The 25,053-nt window shown below is 39.2% G+C and overlaps 1 protein-coding gene and 1 pseudogene across 1 annotated transcript; one reads left to right on the top strand and one right to left on the bottom strand.

Moving 5' to 3' along the window:
- Positions 1-2,083: 2,083 nt before the first annotated feature.
- LOC132043881 (probable serine/threonine-protein kinase At1g54610) lies at positions 2,084-3,256 on the bottom strand. The gene has a single exon (XM_059434333.1). The coding sequence runs from the start codon at positions 3,254-3,256 to the stop codon at positions 2,084-2,086; it is 1,173 nt and encodes a 390-aa protein (XP_059290316.1).
- Positions 3,257-13,668: 10,412 nt separating this feature from the next.
- Positions 13,669-14,951, top strand: LOC132043880 (probable serine/threonine-protein kinase At1g54610; annotated as a pseudogene).
- The last annotated feature ends 10,102 nt before the right edge of the window (positions 14,952-25,053 follow it).

Genomic DNA, 25,053 nt, shown 5'->3' with positions numbered 1-25,053 from the left:
ATATAATATCAAAGGATGATTCAGCAGATTGCGATCCACGATTTAATTTTAAGGAAGCAAGGAAGGAAGAAATTTCAAAGAAACAAACTTATGAGTAAAACTTCCAGACCATATTGGCTTTAAATATTGAGAACTTAAAGAAAGGCTTCTTGAGATTACAAATTTAATATACAAAGTCTGAATCAAGAAGGATTTTTAGACCAAGTTCTCTCACTCTACAGTCAAGGCAAATAGGTAGACATAACTGAAGGTCAAGGATTCAAATACAGAATAAGGAAAGGATCAGATAGATTTTGAATGAAAACCCAACCAACTGAAGATTATAAGTAGCAGTTGGAAATCAAGATAAATACACATCGCATGCTAGAGATTTGTCTCACTGTATTTCTGATCATTGTGACTTAGAAAAAAATGAGAAAAAAGTAAGAGAGGTTTGTGGTTTCATTTCTTTGGTGATCGAGGGAAGAGCAAAGATGATTGATCGTTTGCTTTGGTCATCGAGTTATAAAACCAAAGAAAGTTGCTGCTTGTTGTTGGTGATCGGGTGAAAACCAATCAAGTAACGTTTGTGATGAACACAGAAAACCACAAAAAGTTGTACCCAAAATCAAAACTTCAAAGTGCTCAATATTAACTACCTTGTAACGCAAAGGGACTTGATGTAGGCTTTCCAAACCAGTGTAAAGGTTCCTACTCTCTTTACTTTTCTGCATTTTACTTTCTTGCTTACTTTTACTAGGAATCTGACAATTATCTTCTGCATTCCAAGGAACATGAGTTTAAGTCGACCAATTCACCCCCCTCCCCCCTCTTTTTTTTTTTTTTCAAATAGATTATACATTGATCCAGGTCTGGAAATGACTATTTTCTGTGAAAGAGTAACAGGAAGAAGTGGGCTTTTTATGGCATGAATCCGGATTAAACAGTCAAGTGAGTTTCAGAAAATGTATGGTTAAACAAAAGACAGGTGCAAAAGCACTTATGATCATACTTATCAAAAGTTGGATTATTTACTTTCCTTGTGGTTCTTGTTTTTCTTGTTTTTGGTGGACACCACTATTAATAATCTGTCATTTCAACTGACTTTGCTCCCTCATTAGATTATCAAGGATCTCAAACAGAACTGGAATGAGTAACATCAAGAGTCAATAATCCAATGAGGGATCAGGATTGTCCAAGTGAGGGACAACACTAACACTAAAACAAGGCCACTTAGCTTAAGATGTTAGTATTTCTTCTAATACATAGTAAAAACAAAACAGACAATCTTCACATTGGGATAGAGATATATTATTCCTATACCAGTAAAAATGCATTTTATACATTTGCTTCACTCTTCCTGTATCACTGCATCTAGACAACCTTTATAAAGTCTGAGTACTTGTTGCAGTATGGTAAGTGGGATAATTTGTTTCACCTTCTCATTCTGGAAATAGACTATTATTGATCCAGGTCCGAATGTGCTTTTTTCTGTAAAAATAGTGACAGGAAAGAGTGCTTTGTCAATATCCATGCAGTTATATTGGTTTTCATTGTTCAAAACCGGGCTTTAGCTAGTTTTTTTCTGTTGCTTGGTGCGTTCAACAGCTTCTTGAATCTGTCGGTCATGCTCTCTAAGTAATCGATCCACATCAATTGGTTTTGATGCAGATGGAAGTGGACCAAAATATTGATCGTCTTCCAGGAAGTCAAGGCCATCTGATTCTGCAAGAGGCAACAATTGTTCAATAAGTTGTTTTTTCTCTACCTTGGAGTTATTGGCTTCCCCTTCCACCATTCTTTCTTCGTCAGACACCCATTGAGAATCTTTTAGGATCTGTGCCTCGCGCTCTCTTGGTAAACGCTGCATATTGATCGATTTGGCAGATAAATGAGTAGAAAGTTGATCGTTTGCAGTAGTCCAGTGGCTAGTCGATGTTGATGGACCTAAAGAATGATTCTTCTTTCCCTTAGAGTCGTGGTCATTCCCTTTAGCGGTTGTTCCCTTCTCAAGCCTCGCACGTGTAACAGCTTTGAGGATCATGGCCTCATGCTCTCTGAGTAAATCCTGCATTTTGTCTGATGCAGCAGGTAAAGGACTTGGCTAGTTCTTCTTTCCCTTGCTGTGATAAGCAACATGAACTGGTTTCTCCCACATGGCTCTCTGATCATCCGTTTGATGAGAAGTAGAACTCTGAGTACAATTCTCTATGCCCTCTTTTCTGGGAGGGCATTTTGGCAAACTTGAGGGATCACAAGCAAGTGGTTCTGTTGTGAAAAACTCACCCTGAAGAGCAAGAGCTGCAGTCCCTCGATATTCAGGTTTTAAGGAAAGTAAAATGTCCATTAGTCCTACAGCAGCAGCAGGAAGATCATAAAAGGTTGCTTGAATTTGTCGTCTACAAGGCTTTTGTGGCTTAAATATAGTTGCATTAGGCAGTTGGGAGTTTTTCCAAAAATCATCAGATGGAGAACCGCAGAGCTTGAAGACCTCATACAATTGCTCAACTTCAGTTCTACCAGGCATAATAGGCTTGCCAGTAAATAGTTCACCAAGTACACAACCAACACCCCACAAATCAACTCCAAATCCATAAGAATCTGATCCAAGCAAAAGTTCTGGTGGCCGATACCACAGAGTCACAATCCGGCTAGTTAAAGGCCTGCTTTGTTCTGGATCAAAAAATGTTGATCGCCCAAAATCTGCAATTTTCAAGATACCATCTTTATCAACCAACAGGTTAGAAGTAGTTACATCTCGATGCAAGATACCACGGCTATGGCAGTGATCTAGCCCTTTAAGCAGCTGGTGCATGTAACATTTGATCTCAGGTTCGGAAAACTTGGTACCCTTTTGTTCCTGAATTCCCTTCAGATCATATTCCATGCAATCAAAAACATGGTACAAACTGCAGGACATTTTCGAGGTGACTAAACCTTCCAATTTGATAACGTTTGGGTGATCACCAAGCCTTCGCAATGTGATGATCTCTCTTGCCATAAACTTGACACTCTTAGGATCAAGATTGTCAACACGAACCTTCTTCAGAGCAACAACCTTATTGAGCAAACAATTGCGAGCCTTGTAGACATTACTGTAAGTTCGTTGGCCAATCTTATCTGTTTTCTCGAAGGTATCAGCTCTTCTTGGAATCCATCCATTTAAAGCTTCACCAGCAACTGCAACAAGCCAACTAGGCCATCCAGCAGCAACTAGTTCACCTTCAATGCCTTTTGGTACTCCTCTGCTGAGTCTTGGAGTCAGTCTATTTTTCATGGTGCTGAGGATTTCTTCCTTCTCTTCAACTGATTCATTTTGTTGCTCGAAAATTTTCCATGACTGGAACCCATAGTTTTCCAATGAAAACCAATAAAGTCTTCCTTTACATTTTGATAACAACGCACTCTAATTATTCTTTCCTAAAGATCAGTGGATCAATGAGAAATTCACGGGAGTTGACTTCATAAAAGCAATAATTGTAGGCTGGGTTGTAAACTAAGACTTGGTCTTTCAAAATGGTATCGTCAACATGTTGGGAATAAACGCGCCACAGAAATAATATTAACGGTATTAACAGCGGAATAATAAAGTAGCACCGTGATACGATTAATCAACAAGAATAAAAAGAGCGATAATGACACCAAGATTTTTACATGGAAACCCAAAAGGGAAAAAACCACGGGCCGAGAGGAGCAACTAATATCATGTCACACCCCAACCTTGGGGAGTGTGGCCGGCACTCGGCACCCGAAGGCTCGAGCGAACCAACCATGGCATCTGTGACATGTAATATGAATAATAGGCCGACAAGGCTGCAATATGACACTAACAAGAACCAAATGTATAATCCTGCACGCAGAAGAACCCAATAACAACCTATAAATATATTTACAAGACTATATAGTCATGCCAACTGTACAGGGGGCCGACAAGGCCAAGCAAAACATATATACACTGACAACTGGTCTGCAAGCCTCTAAAAGAGTAACACAATATCAACAGGTCGGGATAGGGCCCCGACATACCCTAAAACAATACATGTACCTATGCATCTGTACCTATAGACTCACAACCAGCAACTCTGAAAAAGTGAAGTGCGACACTCAACCGCAAAACATATGGGCATAACACAACGCACAAAAAAGGCGTCGCAAGCGATCGGCATATGTACCGAATATGTAGGCGGTAAGCACAAGCACAAATAATGTAAATAATATGAGAAGAGATTTACAAACAACACGAAACTCTTCAGTTCAAAGCCACCGAGGGCCGGTGTTTTGGACGCGCGCGGCGAAAAGCGACAAGGGCTTGCCTCGCCTTAAGGCGCGCGCGCGGCGGGCGCTCGCCTTTTTTTGAAGTGCGGCGCCCTAAATACCAAAAAATTAAAATATTTAATTGCATATGTAAATAATCAAAATCTCACTAGCAATAACATATTAGCAAATATTTCAATTCCAAAAATTAAAATTAGATTGTAGATACTAAAAGTCTAGAACTTGAATGAGTCAATGACTCAATAATTCATAAGTGACAAGACAAGCAACACTAAAGTTTAAGCAATAGTGCAATACTAAAAGTCCATTGAATTTGAACCTATCCGTTTATAATCGTATAACAAAATTTAAACAATTATTGAACAGAAAAAATAGGAGCAAAACAACCACGCCTCACCGGTCCAAACAGAAAAAAAAAAAAAAAAAAACAGAGAGAGAAAAAACAGAGCAAACAACAGAGGAGAAAAAAACGAGGGTAAAAAAACAGAAAAAACAGAAAAAGAAGAAGAGAATAGAAGAAGGGGGAAAAAAAAAAACAGAGGTGGCCGGAAATAGGGCGCTGTCGCCGGAAAAAAGAAGAAAAAGAAGAAGAACGAGAAGAAGAAGAGGTCGAAAATAAGAAAGAAGAAGAAAGAAGAACGAAGAAAAAGAAGAAGGAGAAAGAGACGTACTGTAGGAGAAGAGAGGAGGAGGCAAACAAAAAACCCTAGTCATTTAAGTCCTCCAAAAGTCCTCCACTTCTTTTAATTGTTTTTTTTTTTTAAAAAGTTCGCTCGCCTCGCCAATATGATGGCGCCATTAGAGATTTCTCGCCTTTTTGTCGCCTTGACAACCATGGCCATAAACTCGCCAAAGGCGAGAAGGCGCTCGCCTTTAACAACACTGCTGAGGGCGACCATAACCACAACATAAATGTAAATGCGTGCTCGTAAAATCATTCCTCACTGTGGAGGTATATATATCATATCATATAACAATAATAATAAATCCTCCGGGGGTGAGCTCATCATCACAACATCATCTCTGCCCAACTGATCAGTGGCGATGCACAGCTACGTGCCTACCCGGCCGCCTACAACACGGCTCGGTAAAGAAAAAACATGTCTAGGTGCACATATAAGTGCCTACCCGGCCGACTATAACTCAGTTCGGTAATGAAAATAAACACACACACATATATATATATATATATATATATATAAGTGCAATGCAAGACCAACCTCAGAAGAGATATCATGACAAGAGTCGAAGTGACCTATCGTCGTTATCCTTCGACTATCGTTATTGTCCCTACGTCCTTTGGTTTCCAACTATGAGACAACCAACACAAGAAACATGGAAGTTACGTAGTACGGATTTGTTTGAAGTAGACATCATGTTCAAGCTATCAGTAACCATGATCAATATGAACGTCGGAAAAAGAACGAACAAAAGAATTTTAATTCTCTTTGAGCGACGAACAAGGAAGGATGAGAATACTTAAATCTTCTTCGATGTGAGTTATTCATGAGAAAAGGGCAGATTTAATCATATTTATCAATTTGAAGTGGAGCAGTTCGAATTCGATGAAACAATCCAATAAACGTTCATTCGAATTCTAGTCATGCCGAAAGATATAAAGAAGGACCCTACATACCTCGTTGATAGAGCTATACGCGTCTTCCGGGTCCTTGAATACCTTATGAACGACTACATACACAAAACGAACTATTCAAGATCAAAATCAAACTCATAGCTCATGAAAATCTTCACTTAGACATTTAAGCAAGCAACTCGCGGGCATAAGTTCGTAGGCTCTTTTGTAGCTCAATTTTCCCGCAAAACGCTACAAAATTTTACTTTCCTACTCCCCCTCATCAGTACCATCCTATCCATACCACCATAACTCCAAGCAACATGTTAAAACTATATAAAACAGCCCAACAATCAACCCAAGTCCATAAGAGTTCATAAGAATTGCAAAAGCTTATTCTATGGGGGTTTCTACCTAATTTCTAGGTTTAATTACTTGTAAGGCTCAAAGAGATGAAGAGAAGGTTAAATCATACCTCAAAAGTTGAATAATACTCTACAACTTAAGTTATTTCAAGATGAAGCTTTCTTCCGAAAATCGAAACAATGAGAAATCTACGATTCTATGATTGTCATGTGATTCCTTATGTTGTAATCACTTGATTTGCCTTTGAACTTAGTTGTGATTGATGGAGAATAAATTTGGGAGAGTATAAGGCTGTTCTAGGGTTTAATATTGATGAAAATGAGGGCCTAAAACGTTGGGGCCTCTATTTATATCACTTAAGTTGGGCCCACTGCTCTATGGCAGTTTGCACCTTTGTACGGAAATGCGAATTTCTCTCTACTCGGATGTCGTATCAACAAACGGTTAAATGCGCTGTAAACTAGACTCGTAACCTTCGATTTGATAGGTGGATCACCCCATAACTCCAAGTATATTGAGAGAAAAGCCCTTTCACATCTGACCCAAATTTTAGTGAAATTTACAGACGTAACTTGCGACGACCTTTGTCGACTTCCGTATCACAACTCATTTGACTTCAAAACTTAACGTACAACTATCATACTATTTAAATACCTCAAAAAAATACCTTCTTACCATGTTAGCAACCTTACGATACGACAACGCACGAAAACACGAGGTGTAACATATCACTATAGCAAGGATTTTACACTTTCTAGGTCTGAGTAACTACTCCAAAGATCACTATACACTCAAAAGAAATAACCCTCTTTTAAGATTTTTCCACCTCACTATAATATCGCTCACACTCTCTATTTTTCCTCACAGATAATTTCTAACCCTGTCTGTGATGCCTCACTCTTTCTCTCCTTTTGTTGGTGTGTTGAATGAGAAGACTGAAGGCTTCTATTTATAGGAAAAGTTGGCTCCCTCTTAACCAATCAAAATGAAGAAAACAATTGCAAATGTCGCGACAGATGTCGTGACATAGTCTTCAAGTGGCTAACTTGTTAGAGACAAACTCATGTCCAGACTTCACTTTTCCTCTTCATCAATTGAATGGGTGTGGACCTCATCAATCTCCCCCTCCAGACCCATTCATCGGAAGGAGGTAACACCAGGCTTCTAGTTTGAGTGCATACCAACAAGTTCCTTGCATAGCTCGAACTTGTCTCTTAGTACCATCTTGGTCAGCATATCCGAAGGATTCTCAAATGTAGGGATCTTTTTTTTACCTGCATAGATCCGTTCTTTATCTTTTCCCGAATCCAGTGATATCTCACGTCGATGTGCTTCTTCCTTGCATGGTACATGGAGTTCTTGCTCAAGTCTATTGCACTTTGACTGTCACAATAGACGACATACTCCTCCCCCCGACGCAATCCAAGCTCTTGAAGGAACCGTTTCATCTATCTCATCTCCTTGCCGCCAAAGGCGCAATGTACTACCCTCGCTCGTTGAGAGTGCAACACACTTTTGCAACTTTGACTGCCATGATATAGCTCTCCCTAAAAAAGTAAACAGATATCCAGTAGTGGATTTTCTGTGATCAAGATCACCTGCCATATCTGCATCTGTATATCCTGTCAGGATAGGATCTGATCCTCCAAAACATAAGCAGTCTCCAGTGGTACCTCTCAAGTACCTGAGTATCCACTTGACTGCTTCCCAGTGTTCTTTTCCAGGATTTTCAAGAAACCTGCTAACAACACCCAATCGTACGAGCACATCGTGCCTAGCGCATACCATTGCATGCATCAAGCTTCCGACTTCTGACGAATAAGGAACTTTGGCCATGCCCTCTTTCTCCTCCTTTGTTGTAGGACACATCTGCATACTCAACTTCAGATGACCAGGCAGAGGCGTGCTAACGGGTTTATCACTCTTCATGCTGAAGCGTTCTAGTACACGTTCAATGTACTTCTGCTGAGATAGCCATAACTTTCTGCTTGTTCGTTCTCAAACAATCTTCATCCCCAGAATTTGTTGTGCTGGGCCCAAGTCTTTCATGTCAAATGACTTGGACAAATCTCCCTTCAACTTGGCAATCAGCTCCTTATTTTGTCCTACAATTAACATGTCATCCATATACAATAGCAAAATAATAAAGTTGTTGTCAGAAAATCTTTTGAAGTATACACATGGATCAGAATAGGTCTTTGTGTAAGTTTGACTTTTCATGAATGAGTCAAACTTCTTGTACCACTGCCTTGGTGCCTGCTTCAACCCATAAAGCACACTATGTGTTTCTTTCTTGATACTTCAAATCCTTTTGGCTGCTTCATATAAATCTCCTCTTCTAGATCTCCGTGAAGAAATGCAGTTTTCAAATCCAACTGCTCCACCTCAAGATCCAGGCTAGCTGCTAAGCTCAAAATGGTTCGAATAGAAGTCATTTTGACAACAGGTGAGAAAATTTCATCAAAATCAATACCTTTCTTCTGTTCGAAGCCTTTTACCACCAATCGAGCTTTGTATCTGACCAGCTTGCCATTTCCATCTTTCTTGAGTTTAAAGACCCATTTGCATTTGAGTGATCTTTTACCCTTTGGAAGTTCAACCAGCTTGTACATGCCATTTTTCTGTAGAGAGTCCATCTCTTCTTACATGGATTTCATCCACTCGCTCTTTTCTGGATGGGACAACACCTCCTTCAGACTTTCTGGCTCCCCCTCATCACTGACGAGGACATACTCTGAGGACGGGTACTTGGATGACTCTACCCTTTGCCTTTTTGATCTCCTCAGAGGTTGAGATTGTTCTTCTTCTTCCTGAGTAGGATACTCAACTTGCTTGGCATAATCACCAAGTTGCTCCCCCGCTCAGCAATCTCGTCAGGTTGCTCCTCCTGCTCGGCAACCTCATCAATCGTACTTTCTGCACTTCTGGGATGGTTAGAAGGAATGGTAATGAGGTTAGGGACTATACCAATTTTGGCTTTCTCTGACAGATCATCAGCTGTTCCAACTTCACTTTCTCGGAAGACTACGTCTCTGCTTCTGATGACCTTCTTCTTTACAAGATCCCACAGTCTGTACCCGAACTCTTCATCTCCATATCCGATGAATATGCAGGGAACATATTTAGCATCCAGCTTTGTTCTCTGCTCCTTCGGTACATGTGCAAAAGCTCTGTAACCGAACACCTTCAGATGTGAGTAGGACACCTTCTTGTTGGTCTAAACTCTCTCTGGGATGTCAAACTCCAATGGAACTAATGGACTCCTATTGATCGGTAACAAAGTCGTTCGAATCGCTTTCCCCTGTAATGACTTAGGCGCTTTAGCCATTCGAGCATGCTTCTCACCTTTTCAACAATGGTGCGATTCATCCTCTCAGCTACACCATTGTGTTGTGGGGTTCCAGGAACTGTCTTTTCATGTCTGATCCCACAGCTTGAACAGTACCCTTAAAATTCCTTTGAAGTGTACTCACCTCCATTGTCACTGCAGAGACACTTTAGCTTTCGACCTTGTCTCCTTTCCACCGAGCATGAAATTTCTGGAAAACTTGAAATACCTGATCTTTGGTTTTCAAGATATAAACCCACAATTTTCGTGAAGCATCATCAATAAAAGTAACAAATTATTTGTTACCGCCCATCAATTCTATCTCCATTAGACCATAGACATTAGAATATACCAAATCAAGTATATTCAATTTTCTTTCAGACGATATCTGAAATGAGACTCTATGCTGCTTACCAAATAAACAATAGTCACATAGTTTTATCATTGTACCTTTGGCAAAAGAAATGAGTGATTTCTTGGCAAGAATTTGCAATCTTTTCTCGCTCATAAGACCCATTCTTCTATGCCACAAATCAGCAGAAATCTCATCTTGAGCCGCATTCAATTCACCTCGGCATATTTCTGCATTTGTTCTGTACAATGTGCCACGACCAACTCCTTTTGCAATCACCAATGATCCCTTGGTGAGTCTTCATTTTTGATTTGCAAAATATTTCTCGTATCTATCTTGGTCCAAGGCAATTCCCTAGATCAAGTTCAACCGCAAATCAGGTACATGACGCACGTCCTTCAGAACCAATGTGCATCCGACATTTGTCTTGATACAAATGTCTTCGATCCCCGCAATCTTTGAGTAACTTGTGTTACCCATTTTTACCGTGCCAAAATCTCCTGCTACATATCTGCAGCAAATGTCTCTTACCGGTGTGGCATGGTAAGATGCTGCCGTGTCAACCACCCATTCCGACTCTGAACCTGACAAGTGCATGCATTCTTCTTCCTCGTTTATGAAGAGAATAATATTATCATTATTTTGCACCGTGGCAGTTGTGTTGTCATCATTCTTCTGGCCACTGCTTTCACCTTTACCCCTTTTTAGATTTGGACAATCTCTTTTGTAGTGACCTGGTTGATCGCAATTGTAGCAATTTCTGGCTTTTGACTTGGATCGAATCTTAGACTTCCCACGAACTCCGGATCTACCATAGTTGCTCGAACCCCTTTGGTAACTTTTGCCTCTTCTTTCTGTGATGAGAGCCTATCCGTGATTTTCAGGCTTCTTTCTCATCTTCTTATTGAGTAGAAGAGCTGATGTGACATCCTTCAGCTCAATTGAGTCCTTACCATTCAAGATGGTTGTTGCCAAATTATCGTAAGAAGATGGCAATGAGTTCAAGAGAACGATGGCTTTATCTTCCTCCTCAATCTTTACTCCGAGGTTGGCCAGCTGCGTGATTTAATCCATTAAGCACATTTAAATGTGACAAAAAATTTGTACCTTCACCCATATGCAAGGCGTATAATTGCTTCTTTAGGTACAATTTGTTTGTCAACGTCTTGGACATGTACAGGTTTTCCAACCTTGTCCAGATACCACATGCACTTTCTTCGTTGATGATGTTATTGACCACATCATCTGTTAAGTGCAACCTGATTGCACTAGCTGCCTTTTCGTCCATTTCCTCCCAATCCTCAATTTTCATGGATTCGGGCTTTTTGGATTTTCCCACTAGTGCCTTGTGGAACCCTTGTTGGATGAGCAGATCCCTCATCCTTCTTTGCTATTTTGAGAAACCGCTATCACCGTTGAATTTTGCCACCTCGTACTTTACTCCAGACATTTTTTTTTTCACCGAGTATAGTACGGCCCACCGCAAAAAATATTTCTGTGAATGAGCAGAACCTGTGCTCTGATACCAGTTGTTGGGAAAATAAACCCGCCACAGAAATAATATTCACGGTATTAACAGTGGAATAATAAAGTAGCACCGTGATACGCGATTAATCAACAAGAATAAAAAGAGCAATAATGACACCAAGATTTTTACATAGAAACCCAAAAGGGAAAAAACCACGGGCCGAGAGGAGCAACTGATATCACTATAGCAAGGATTTTACACTTTGTAGGTCTGAGTAAAATACTCCAAAGACCACTACACACTCAAAAGAAATAACCCTCTTTTAAGATTTTCCTACCTTACTACAATATCGCTCACACTCTCTATTTTTTCTCACAGACAATTGCTAACCCTGTCTGTGATGCCTCATTCTTTCTCTCCTTTTGTTGGTGTGTTGAATGAGAAGCCTAAAGGCTTCTATTTATAGGAAAAGTTGGCTCCCTCTTAACCAATCAAAATGAAGAAAACAATTGCAAATGTCGTGACATAGTCTTCAAGTGGCCAACTTGTTAGAGACAAACTCATGTCCGGACTTCACTTTTCCTCTTCATCAATTGAATGGGTGTGGACCTCATCACAAAAACCCACTACCAAAGACTGATGAGAAGAGTCCTAGCAATTTCCTAGAAATCATCAATTTACAATATAAAATTTTGGTACATATATAATAAAAAAAAGAATTTATATGCATCTAATGAGAGGGACAGCATGTTTTATATTGTAGCTCACCAGGGAGAGTAAGAAAAGCTGAGTTTTGTTTGGTATAGGAACTTCTTAGATGAGTAAATTTAAGATTTGACTTTATTTGGTACGACGAAAAATATTTTTGAAAAATATAATTGTGTAGAAAAATAAGTTAATTTCTGGAATATGTTCATGAAAAATGGTTTTGATAGTAAGTTGGTCAGTAAAAAATTTTCTTTGAAAAAATATCTATTAAATATTTATAATAATGATATCGGGTAGCGTTTTAAATATTTTGAGTTTAATTAATTGATATTATTGTCTACTATTTTGGAAGATTGGTTCAGTGTCAACAATTTTTGAAGTAGGATACGCGTTTATTGTTCAAGTTCCTAATATTGCGAGCTTTTGTTCTTATTATCCAAATAATTCAGCTAAGTTAAACCGGCTCTTAATCTTTTTCTATTGATTTAGTAGATGGGATATTATGAAAGAAATAGAAGACTTCCATTTATTATTGTTGTCAAAAGAATTATTAGATATGTGATGTCTTTGTTAGAGAAGCATTAAAATACTTCATGACAGAGTACTCATTAGTTTATCATATAACTAAAATCAAGAGAATCATGAAACTATGATTTCTAGCTTTATCTCATACTGAGAATTGATTTTGGCATGTTTTAGCCACCAAAATAGGAGTTTTCTCTCTTTTCAACCTGTTCCTCTACTCCCTGTTATATCGAATGCTTCTGCATCAAGATCACCACTAAGAATCTATCTGGTTTGAAATCTAAGTGATCCTTCCACACTTATGGGTCCAAATCCAAGCTCATTTCTGCAACCATGAACTTGATTGTGGTATCAGTGACCGCGCTGAGGAACTCGCTGCAGTGGCAATTCCAAATTCAACAATGTATCCACATAACAAGCCAAACCGATCAATTTCTTCCCAAAGAGGACTAGGAAGTGGAACTGAACAGCTATGTCATACCTAAGGATTCCACAATGAATTTCATGGTTGCAGAACTGGGATTGGACTCACAAGTGTGGGAGAGTCCCTTGGATTTCAAATCTTAGTGTGTGGTGGTGATGGTCATGATGCAGAAGCATTTGAACTGGAACTAGAAATCATAGTTTCATGATTCTCTTGATTTTAGTTATATGATAAATTAATAAGTAGTCTGTCATGTAATATTTTAATGCTTCTCTTGTTTTTTTTTTTTGGACCAAGACATAACTAAAGGAGTATTTCTTTTGACAGCAATAATGAATGGGACTCTATTATTTCTTTTTTACTATCCCGGCTACTAAATGAACAAAAGAAGAGGATGAGGAGCCCGTTTCTAGGAAACCGCTAAGACACTTCTCATCAGTCTTTGGTAGGGGATTTGTTGACTACACCATGTGAAGGACCAAGTCTTTGTTTACAGAGCCTACTATTAACTCTATTATGAAGTCGACTCCCTTGATTTTCTCATTGATCCACTGATTTTGAGAATCGTTTTCTCATGCTTCTTTCCTGTCAATGTTTGTTTCTCCTGGTTCTCACATTCTTATCAAATCTTATCCATATCTCTAGTGTAAAGCTGAGATAATTTCACTTTATGGCAGAAAAGATCCTCAGCACCAGGAGAAAGAGACTGAATCCAAGACTCAGCAGAGGAGTACCAAAAGGCATAGAAGGTGAACTAGTTTCTGCTGGATGGCCTAACTGGCTTGTTGCAGTTGCTGGTGAAGCTATCAATGGATGGCTTCCAAGAAGGGCTAGCACTTTTGAGAAACTAGAAATGATTGGCCAGGGAAGGTACAGTAATGTCGACGAGGGTCGCGATTGTTTGCTCAATAAAGTTGTTGCTTTGAAGAAGGTTCGTTGTGACAATCTTGATCCCGACAGTGTCAAAGTTTATGGCAAGAGAGATCGTCATATTGAGAAGGCTTGGTGATCACCCGAACGTTATCAAGTTGGACGGTTCAGTCACCTCGAAAACGTCCAGCAGTTTGTACCTTGTTTTTGATTACATGGAATATGATCTCAAGGGACTTCAAGAACAACAGGGTGTCAGATTTTCTGAACCTGAGATTAAATGTTACATGCACCAGCTTCTTTAAAGGGCTTGATCACTGCCATAGCCGTGGTATCTTGCATCGAGATGTAACTACTTCTAACCTGTTAGTTGATAAAGATGGTAACTTGAAAATTGCAGATTTTGGGCTGTCTACATTTTTTGGTCCAGAAGAAACTATTCTCTTAACTAGCAAGATTGTGTCTCTCTGGTATAGACCCCCAGAAATTTTGCTAGGATCAAATTCTTATGGAGTAGGAGTTGGAGTTAATTTATGGAGTGTTGGTAGTGTTCTTGGTGAACTATTTACTGGCAAGCCTATTATGCCTGGTAGAACTGAAGTTGAGCAATTGTATAAGATCTTCAAGCTCTGTGGTTCTCCATCTGATGATTTTTGGAAAAGTTCCAAACTACCTAATGCATCTATATTTAAGCTACGAATGCCTTATAGACGACAAATTCAAGCAACCTTCTATGATCTTCCTGCTGCTGCGGTAGGACTAATGGACACTTTACTTTCCATAGAACCTGAATATAAAGGGACTGCAGCTCTTGCTATTCAGGGTGAGTTTTTCACAACAGAACCATTTGCTTGTGATCCCTCAAGTTTGCCACAATGCCCTCCTAGCAAAGAGATGGATGCTAAAAGGACAGAAATCAAGAGGAATAGGGACCAGAAGTATGCACACAATAGAAGTGTAAGGGCAATTCCAGCATCTGAAGCTAATGCAGAATTACATAGGTCAATAGACAGAAGATGACTCCTTACCCATTCAAAAGCCCGGAATAGGCTTGGAAAAACAAATGAATATGTCTCAGGAGGTGTTCTAAATGAAGGAATAAACTCTTCTGCATCTTTTCAGGAGTCCAGCAGAAAAGAGGGCTCAGAGAGTTATACTCAGAGTTCTGCTACTCCTCTTCAAAGGGATAATCAGAGAGCAATAAGGAAAGAACCAATTCATGATGACCATGATATCTAGGGAAAGAAGAAGTGGTCAGGTCCATTACCTGCTGCATCAGACAAAAATGCGGGATTTACTCAGAGCATGATTCCATGATCCTCAAAGCTGTTACGCGTGCGAGGCTTGAGAAGGGATCAACAGCTAAAGGGAATGAACATGACTCTAAGGGAAAGAAGAACCATTATTTAGGTCCATCAACATCGACTAGCCATGGGACTACTGCAAACAACCAAATTTCTACTCATTTACCAGCCAAATCGACCAATATGCAGGGCTTACCAAGAGAGCACGAGGTACGGACCTAAAAGATGCTCAATGGGTGATGTCTGACAAAGAAAGAATGGCGGAGGTGGAAGGCAATAACTCTAAGGTAGAGAAGAACCAACTTATTGAACAAATGTTGCCTCCTGCAGAATCAGATGGCCTTGACTTCCTGGAAGACAACAAATATTTTGGTCCACTTCCATCTGCATCAAAACCAATCGATGTGGATAAAATACTTAGAGAGCATGACCGACAAATCCAAGAATCTGTAGAACGCGCTAAGCAACAGAAAAAACTAGCTAAAGCTCGGTATTGAGGTATGAAAACAACAATGAAACCAATATTGGCTGCTTGGATATTCACTCTTTGTATAGAAAAAAAAGTCTATTCCGCCATGGATCAGTATATAGTCTATTTCCAGCTTAGGAAGGTGAAACTAGTTATCCCTCTTACCATACTACAACAAGTACCCAGACTTTATAAAAATTGCCAATCAGAGACATGTGCCTGTCACCTGTGCCTCAGTTTGTATCTTAGATGCCATGATACAGGAATAATGAAGCAAATGTAGAAGTGTATTTTTACTGGTACAGTAATAATAAATCTTTGTCCCAATGTGAAAATTATTTCTCGGTATTCACTTTGAAGTACATGTAGTTGAAGAAATACTAACAATCCTGCTGCCTCATTGGATTATTGACTATTGATGTTCACTCATTCCAGTTCTGTTTGAAATTCTTGGTGATCCCAGACAGAGCGAAGTCTGTTGAAATGACATATTATTAGTAGTGTTATCCACCAAAAAGGAAGAAAAAAAAAAAGAACCACAAAGAAAGTAAATAATCCAACTTTTGATGTGATAAGTTTGATCACAAGTGCTTTTACCCCTGTTTTTTGCTTAACCATCCACTGTCGGAAACTCACTGGTCCATGGGAAATCTACTCAAGAGTTTAAGCCCCTAATTCGGCCTATGTCTGGTCTGCTGCTGTACTCAAAGGCGAGGGGCTCCAAAAGTGGATGCGATCGGCCTCATGGAGAGGGGAGGCAACTTGGGATTCTAGGCAAAGTGCTTTTTTTGTATATAGGCCTTCGTATAGGATACGATTTTCGTTCCTCCCGCCAAAGCTGACTAGTCTGAATTCACGTCGTAGAAACTTAACGCTTCCTTACCAAGGAAAAGTTCATTTCTAGGGCTCAAGCTTCAGATATCTGGTCAAGGGTGGAGAACCTTTACCATTAATAAACCAAATATAACCTGAGGAAAGTTTTAACTTTTGAACATTTCCTATTTTCCATATGATTGTGATCAGCAAACAACATACTAGTAAAAACAAAGGAAAAAAAAGGAGGGAACATTTTGGTAAATGGTAAGCAGAAAGTATGTAATTTTTAAATTTCCAATTTGTTTTTTTTAAAAAAAAAAAAAAAAATCTCGGTGTTCACTGCTCAGATTAATCATGTCTGAATTACATTATACTTTGGGCAAAGAATGGATGCTTGCATAAATGAAAAAGGATTTTTGAATTTTGGCGATTCTTTTGAGAAAATGCATCACTTATTTCACCAAAATGATTTCCAATAGTTGAAATAGTATTATCGACAAGTTGCAAAACATTCCCCCACCCACCCCCACCCCCTTCATTCCAAAGAATACTTACTCGCAGTTGATGTTTACATTAGCCTACATTGAATTGTCTTGGTTAAACAATAAATTGAGGCAAGAATATATGTTAAATTAACCACGACTAAGAGATAACAAATTACGCGAAAAGCATACTTTATGCGATTAATTTGGACTACTCACTTCAGTGATTGCCTACATGCTGAAAAGAAAAAAATTGCCTACATTTATACGCATTAGTCAAGGATCCAGTTCCAATTCCCCTTCCCTCTCTTGTTTTCAGGGGCGCGCGCATCTCTGGTAATTTTAGTCAATGATACCTCAATCTCAAACTATTCGAGACCTATGGTTTGGTTCCAGTTTAAAGAATTCATTATAATTTGACTATTTTTACGCTAACCATCAACTTATTAGACGGAGTTCGCTCATCCCTTGTAAGTGGAAAACAAGAAAGCACTTCTACATCTTTTTTTTTTCTTTTGATTTACAATGTATATGTGATATTACCAACCTGCATACAAAGGCATAACCATTGACTTGTGCGCCCAGAATTTTGCACATATCTACTGTTAACGTACATTCAAGTTTGAGAATTGTAGATGCAGCAAGCAGTTCTATATAGTCTATATAACCTAAGAATTGGATCTCGTCGTCCTTCCAAATTCGTTTCTAGCCACTCATTAGCCTACCAAGTACTAGTCCAGCAAGGTGCTGTTTTTTCTGATTGGCCAAGGGATGTGCACGCCATCAACAGTACTCATCGGATCAACATCAGTATTTCCCCCTTGTGGCGTCTCTTTCATCGAAACCTTACCTCTGAAATCCTCCAACATGTCGCGTCAAATCCTACTCAAAAGCCCGTTCTTGGGTACTTAGTTATTGAGCACTTAAAGAAAAGCTTCTTGAGATTACAAATTTCATATAAAAAGTCTGAATCAAGAAGGATTTACAGACCAAGTTCTTTCACTCTACAGCCAAGGCAAATAGTTAGGCATGACTGAAGGTTGAGGATTCTAGTTCAGAAGAAGGAAAAGGTCAGAAATATTTTGAATGAAAAGCCAAGCAGCTGAAGATTATAATAATGCAATTTAATTTTAAAATTTGCTAATTAGGCCAAATATGGCCATAATTGAAATAATCAGTTAGATTAAAATCAATTGGGGCCATATTCGCAATTTAAGTCCATTTACACAGTTGCCCACTTTTAAATTGTGACTTTGAAAAGATGAGAAAATAGAAATAGAGGTTTGTGGTTTCGTTACTTTCGTATCGAGGGAAAACCAAAGATGATTTATCGTTTGATTTGGCGATCGAGTTAAAATCAAAGAAGGTTGTTCATTGTTGGTGATCGAGCGAAAACCAACCAGGTAACGTTTGTGGGGAACGAGAAAACCACAAAAAGTTGTGCCCGAAATCAAAACTTCGAAGTGTTCAATAGTAACTTCCTTGTAACCCAAGGGGACTTCATGTAGGCTTTCCAAACCAGCATTAAGATTCGTAGTCTCTTTATTTCTGCACATTTAATTTCCTGCTTACTTTTACTAAGAATCTGACAATTATCTTCTCCAGTCGACCACTTCACCCCTCCCCCCTCTTGCTTTTATTTTTTTCCAGATAGATTATATGTTGATCCAGGTCTGGAAATGAATTTCTGTGAAAGAGTAACAAGATGAAATGGGCTTTATATGGCGAAACCGGATTAAACGGACAAGTGAGTTTTGGAAAATAGATGGTTAAACAAAAATAGGTGCAGAGGCACTTATGATCAAACTTATCACATCAAAAGTTGGATTATTTACTTTCTTTTTGGTCCTTTTAATTCTTTTTGGTCCTTTTAATTCTTTTTGGTAGAAAATACATTTAATAATCTGTCATTTCCACAGACTTTGCTCCCTTATTGGAACATCAACCATCTCAAACAGAACTGGAATGAGTAATATCAATTAGTCAAATAATCCAATGAGGGGGCATGATTGTCCAAGTGATGGACTAACACTAAAACAAGGCCCCTTAGCTTAAGATGTTAGTATTTCTTCTGATACATGGTAAAAACCAACAAAAAAAAAAAAAAAAGTTCTTATACGTTTTCTTCACTCTTCCTGTATCATTGCATCTAGATACAATCTGAGGCACAGGAGGTCACATGTCACTAGTTGGCAACTTTTATAAAGTCTGACTACTTGTTGCAGGAAGCGGGATAACTAGTTTCACCTTCCCATTCTGGAAAGACTATGTAGTATATACTGATCCATGTCATCGGAATAGACTTTTTTTCCTAAAAGTGAATTTCAAAGCAGCTTATATTGGTTCTCACTGTTGTTTCCATACCTCAAAACCGAGCTTTAGCTAGTTTTTTCTGTTGCTTGGCACGTTCTACAGATTCTTGGATCTGTCGGTCGTGCTCTCTGAGTATTCGATCCACATCAATTGGTTTTGATGCAGATGGAAGTGGACCAAAATATTGACTGTCTTCGAGGAAGTCAAGGCCATCTGGTTCTGCAGGGGGCAACAATTGTTCAATAAGCTGGTTCTTCTCTACCTTGGAGTTACTGCCTTCCCCTTCCGCCTTTTTTTCCTTGTCATGCATCACCCTTTGAGCATCTTTTAGGGTCAGTGCCTTATGCGCTCTTGGTAAGCCCTTCATATTGGTTGACTTGGCAGGTAAAGGAGTAGAAATTTGGCCGTTTCCAGTAAAGACATGGCTAGTTGATGTTGATGGACCTAAAGAATGATTCTTCTTCCCCTCAGAATCATGGCCATTCCCCTTAGCCGTTGATCCCTTGTCAAGCCTCGCACGTGTAACAACTTTGAGGATCATGCCCTCATGCTCTTTTAGTAGATCCTGCATCTTGTCTGATGCAGCAGGTAATGGTCTTGGCCACCCCTTCTTTCCCAGGATATGATAATCATCATGAACTGGTTTCTTCCGCATGGCTCTCTGATCATCCCTTAAATCAAGGAGACTAGGAGAACTATGAATATAATTCTCTGAGCCGTCTTTTCTGCTGGACTCATCAAAATATGCAGAAGAGTTTGTTCCTTCATTAAGAACACCTCCTGTGACATATTCATTTGTTTTTTCAAGCCTATTCCGGTCTTTTGAATGGGTAAGGAGTCGAATTCTGTCGATTGACCTCTGTAATTCCGCATTAGCTTCAGGTGCTGGAATTGCCCTTACACTTGTATCACGTGCATAATTTCGGTCCCTACTCCCCTTGATTTCTGTCTTTTTTGCATCAATCTCTTTGCTGGGGCGGCATTGTGGCAAACTTGAGGGATCACAGGCAAATGGTTCTGCTGTGAAAAACTCACCCTGAAGAGCAAGAGCTGCAGTTCCTCGATGCTCAGGTTCTATGGAAAGTAAAGTGTCCATTAGTGCTACAGCAGCAACAGGAAGATCATGAAAAGTCGGTTGTAATGTACTCAACAAATTAAGAAGAGAATTGGGAAGAAAAGGGGATTTTATTACTCGAATTCTTTCTATACAACTACAATCTCACTGTATAAAATGAATTAGCTACACTATAAGCTTCATAGCTATCCTTGAGGTTCAACAATGGATTCCCAGTAACAATGAATAGAAATTAGGAAAGGAAGAAAAGAAAAGAAGAGAAGAAGAGATCCAAGAGAGAGAATTTGGAGATGAGAAAAATATGTAAAATGTCTAACTGCCCTCGCTTCTAATCTCTTGGAATATTTAGTTAGTTGGAGTAAATCTTGAGCATTGATCTCTTCTAATCTCCACCATCCAGATGCACCGAATTAACTAACTCATTAAACATTTGTCCTCTCCTACGTCGCCCACGTGTCCCTCTAATTCTGAACCCTTATTTCACTTCAGCTCATTTCTTCAGCACAATTGCGGACATAACAATCCCTTCCCCTTGAAAGTGACCTTGTCCTCAAGGTCGATTCTGAGCTACAATTAGGGAAATCGACTCCGGGATATAGCTCCGGTCTTCCCATGCTGATTCCTCAGGACCCAGATCAGTTTTAGTTCCATAGAGAAGGACTTAAAGGATTTCAAATGCATTCTTGGATACATGTTTCTATGTAATGTAGTGACCTCTGCCTTGCTTTGGTTAATGCTTGAACCGATACCATTTTAAGCGCTGCCCTCGTCAATATATAATTCTCCCTGTGTGAATAAGGAAATCTGACTAGTATAAGAGCAAACAGAAATTGTGGGAAGTTCCACAGTAAACTAACTCTTTTGAACCAATTGCCCCATCCGAAAGCATTTCTCACTTCCTCCATGGCTTTAGCAGCACCAAGGGTCACATTTTCTTGATTCATGTATTCTTCTCTGTTCAGCTCTATAAGTAATTGGAAGGCCAATTTCAAGTTTGTTTTTGACTCACCCAAGTAATGAGATATTATCATGCAACTGATCATATAATCTAAGCCAATCGAATTGCCACCTGGGTCAAAAGTAAATTGCAAGCTCATCATCAACTGACTGAGTTTGACAGCCTCCTCAATAGCAGAACTATTAATACCAAAAGCAAACAGCCACACCGCATCTATCACATAGTTTCCATCTTGAACATACTGAGCATGTAAAATTGAAGTAGATCTTATTTCAGCTGCGCTAGTGTAATATCCACTCGTGTTAAAAACATAAACTACTTTGTACATCAGCCAGTGGTAACCAGCTATCTCCCTGTCGCAGCTATCACTACTAAAATAATATCCAGAAAAGGCACTAAAGTATGTTTTCTCATATCTTTCATGGTCCCCATAAAGTATTCTAAGTGCTGACTGCAATGAGCTTTTTATACAGAAGTATCGATCATGCTCACCTTCTAGCTCAACACCAGAATGGACACGAAAAAGTGATATGGGACCAGACTGGACACGAAAAAGTGATATGGGACCAGAATCAAGTTGTTGTGGCCAATCTCCATGTAATGAAGTAATTGTGAAGCCTCCAGTTTCAACACTTCCCGGCACTAGTAATGATTTTTCTAAAATATTAGGGACATAGTCATTTCCTTTGCACACGAGGGACCACACATTCTCTACATTTTCAAGCTCAACTTTCAGGAAAGGAGCAGCTATACTGTTCACAATATCAACCGAACCACGTGTTAATGCATATAGTAATCTAAGACCTTGCTTGCCACAATCTAGTTGGGACAGAAACAAGTTTTTAGGGTGTATTTCTATGGCCTGGGCAGACGCTGGATCAAGATCACTCTTAGCATCATTCAAGCAACACCCTGTTTGTTTCTCTGTACCAGAAGTTACACACAAAGCAACAGTTATTCTTCTTGAAGCCTTCGGACCATAAGCTAAGGTGAGAACATCGAGTATAACAAATACCCATGGAAACAATCCTTCAGTATACACTGCATTTATCAGAGAAGTGACTGATCCCATGTTTTGAGCAACATCAAAATTGATGTCTCTCCAGTAAACATCCAGCAACCTAGTAAACTGTCTCCGAGTCCACTCAAAAGTTTTAGCATCATCAGGAATATATTCTTCGGTTTAATTTGGGGAATACGCAGGTGAGGGGATTATGGAAACAAAGAAAATGAAGCACCAACAACAAACTTTTCCTTTTTTGCTCAACTCATTTAATTGATGCAACATACTGAATATCATCCCTCCCGGATCAAAAACTATAGTATAGGGATCATTCATATGCTTTTCGTTGTTGACAGGAACATTTATAACTGAAATCCAGCAATTAGAATCTAGTTTAGGCAATTCGTCAAACAACTTATGTGGATCATCTAACTCATGACTCCTTCTATACCAAACATGAGAGATTATGCACTTCAAGTTCTTAGGAAACCATTCCACCCTATAGTGCTCACACAAGAGAGATTTCCAATCAACAGTAAGAGGAACTTGCTGACTTACCTCAGTTTCGACAAATTCCTTCGGCTCATTAAACTTTCCAACAATTTCAAGTGAAGGCATGAAAAACTCTCTATCTACCTTAATGTGCTTGAGGCTTAAAGGTTTTCTAACAGAGGCATCTTCAAGCTTCAAGGGTTTTCCAATAGGTTCGTTAGGCATATTACTCTTTGGTGATTTCTGTTGCACAACAACATCTTCGCTTGACGGAACCTCTTGATCACCCCATTCTCCAGTTGCATTTTCAATTTTCTTTCTTGCACTTTCTTGATCTTCTTTAAAAACTTGATAGCCATTTTCATTATCTTCGAAAGTAATTCCAAGCATCTCCAAGATTTTATCCAGTTTTTGATTGAGTCCATCTAATCCTCCATGCACTCTATCAAAATACACCTTGTTCTGTGCCATAAGAGACTGAAGTCGATTCTCTAATTTCTCCTCATATGGAATTTCTTCGTATACTCCTCATATGGAATTTCTTCTACCATGGCTGTAGAACTCCCCAAGGTGCCAAGATATAGCTCTGATACCAATTGTAATGTACTCAACAAATTAAGAAGAGAATTGGGAAGAAAAGGGGATTTTATTACTCGAATTCTTTCTATACAACTACAATCTCACTGTATAAAATGAATTAGCTACTGTTAGACCCCGTATTTTTATACCACGGATTATTCGTAAGTAAATCAACATAAATCCAATGACAAGATTATTGTTGGATATGAAGACATGATTTTAATCCCGATTTTAGTAAGTGCACACTTGCATAATTTTATTTGGTATGGAAATATTAATGGAAATTTGAGATTAATTTTACCATGATTAGATTATTAAGTCATTAGTGGGATCGAGTGGACCCACAACACATGGCCAAATTTGATTGGTGGTTGAATAAAAGTTGACACATGTCCACTTTGTAAAGATGATATATAAGCATAAGTGGATGACTAAGTCATCACTTATACCACAAATTAATCTTGCAAGTTAGGTCTTCGGTGAGAGAAGCCCAACTTAAAGAGAGAGAGATTACGCATTGTTCACGTCATGGCCATTATGTTCCGGTACCGTTCACCGGCGCCATTCACGCGGCCACCCCATTTTGCCCCCTTCTACACAATTAATTGGAGAGATTTGAAGATCAAGAGGAGGAAAAATATGGAGGTCACGGCTTTCTTGAAGACATTACATGGTGAAAATTAGAGCTTGTCTCTTGGTAAGATGCATCTTTTCTACATGTTTTGTGGGTTGTTGTACTACTTCCGTACGATTGTGTTTGTATATGTTGTGTTTGGGCGATTCCATTCGTATGCACCCCCGTCGGCCCGCATATGTATATATGTTGTTTTGTTGTGCCCGTGGCCTTCGTTGGTATTTTCGTAACGCGGGTTATTTTGGATAGTCGTAAAACAAAGGAAACTCGCGAAATTTTTTCGAAATTATATAAATTTGGAACACAGCTTGTCTCCGCCTCGTTATATACTTGGATGCGTTTGATATACCTTGTGATAGCGTTGATAGGTGTGTTTGAGTGCCCGGATCGGCACTAGTCACGGCCTACGGTGTTGGGTCGTGACGAAGTGGTATCAGAGCTGTTTGTCCTCGAATGTCCACGATCGTGTTCTAGAGTCTTGTTTATCGGTGTGTTGTGCACCACATCTATAAACCAGGAAGCTACAGGACATTTAGGATGTTACCTTTCTTTGATATCTAAGATCGTGCGATAGAGCCCAGCCATAGGAAATGAAATTCCTTTTACTAACCCTTGATTTCAGCTGAAGAACGGCATCGACAGAAGAAAGTGATTGATAATATTGGAAGCTACACAGTACACAGGTAAGCAATGGTATAAAAGATGTATGTCGGGTAAGGTATTTGAAGTACGATTGAAATATAGAGTTGAAGATTGAAACGGAAAGTAAACAGAAATGTGTAACAGGTGCAATTTGAGTTGGACACGCGAGGTAAGTCTCGACATCTTTATACTTTTACTTGAAATTGTTAGCCCCGTGTGGCTATGATACGATATGATATATGCGTATATATGTTGGCCCTGTGAGGCATTGTTGGTATTTCCTGCGTGCAGGTTTTTGGATAGTAAGAAGTACAGAGGAACCTCTGCCCAAATTTTTCCAGAAATATAAAAGGAGAATGGGATATAAGTTCTTAATATGTCTTAAAAGTCGATACCGATAGGGTAAATTATTACGTTG

Source organism: Lycium ferocissimum, unplaced genomic scaffold, assembly GCF_029784015.1.
Source record: "Lycium ferocissimum isolate CSIRO_LF1 unplaced genomic scaffold, AGI_CSIRO_Lferr_CH_V1 ctg298, whole genome shotgun sequence".
Classification (NCBI taxonomy): domain Eukaryota; kingdom Viridiplantae; phylum Streptophyta; class Magnoliopsida; order Solanales; family Solanaceae; genus Lycium; species Lycium ferocissimum.
This window is presented reverse-complemented; position numbering and strand designations above follow the sequence as displayed.

What these genes read in the sequence shown, in the direction of transcription:
- LOC132043881 (XM_059434333.1), bottom strand. Translation starts at nt 3,256, where the DNA reads ATGAAAAATAGACTGACTCCAAGACTCAGCAGAGGAGTACCAAAAGGC.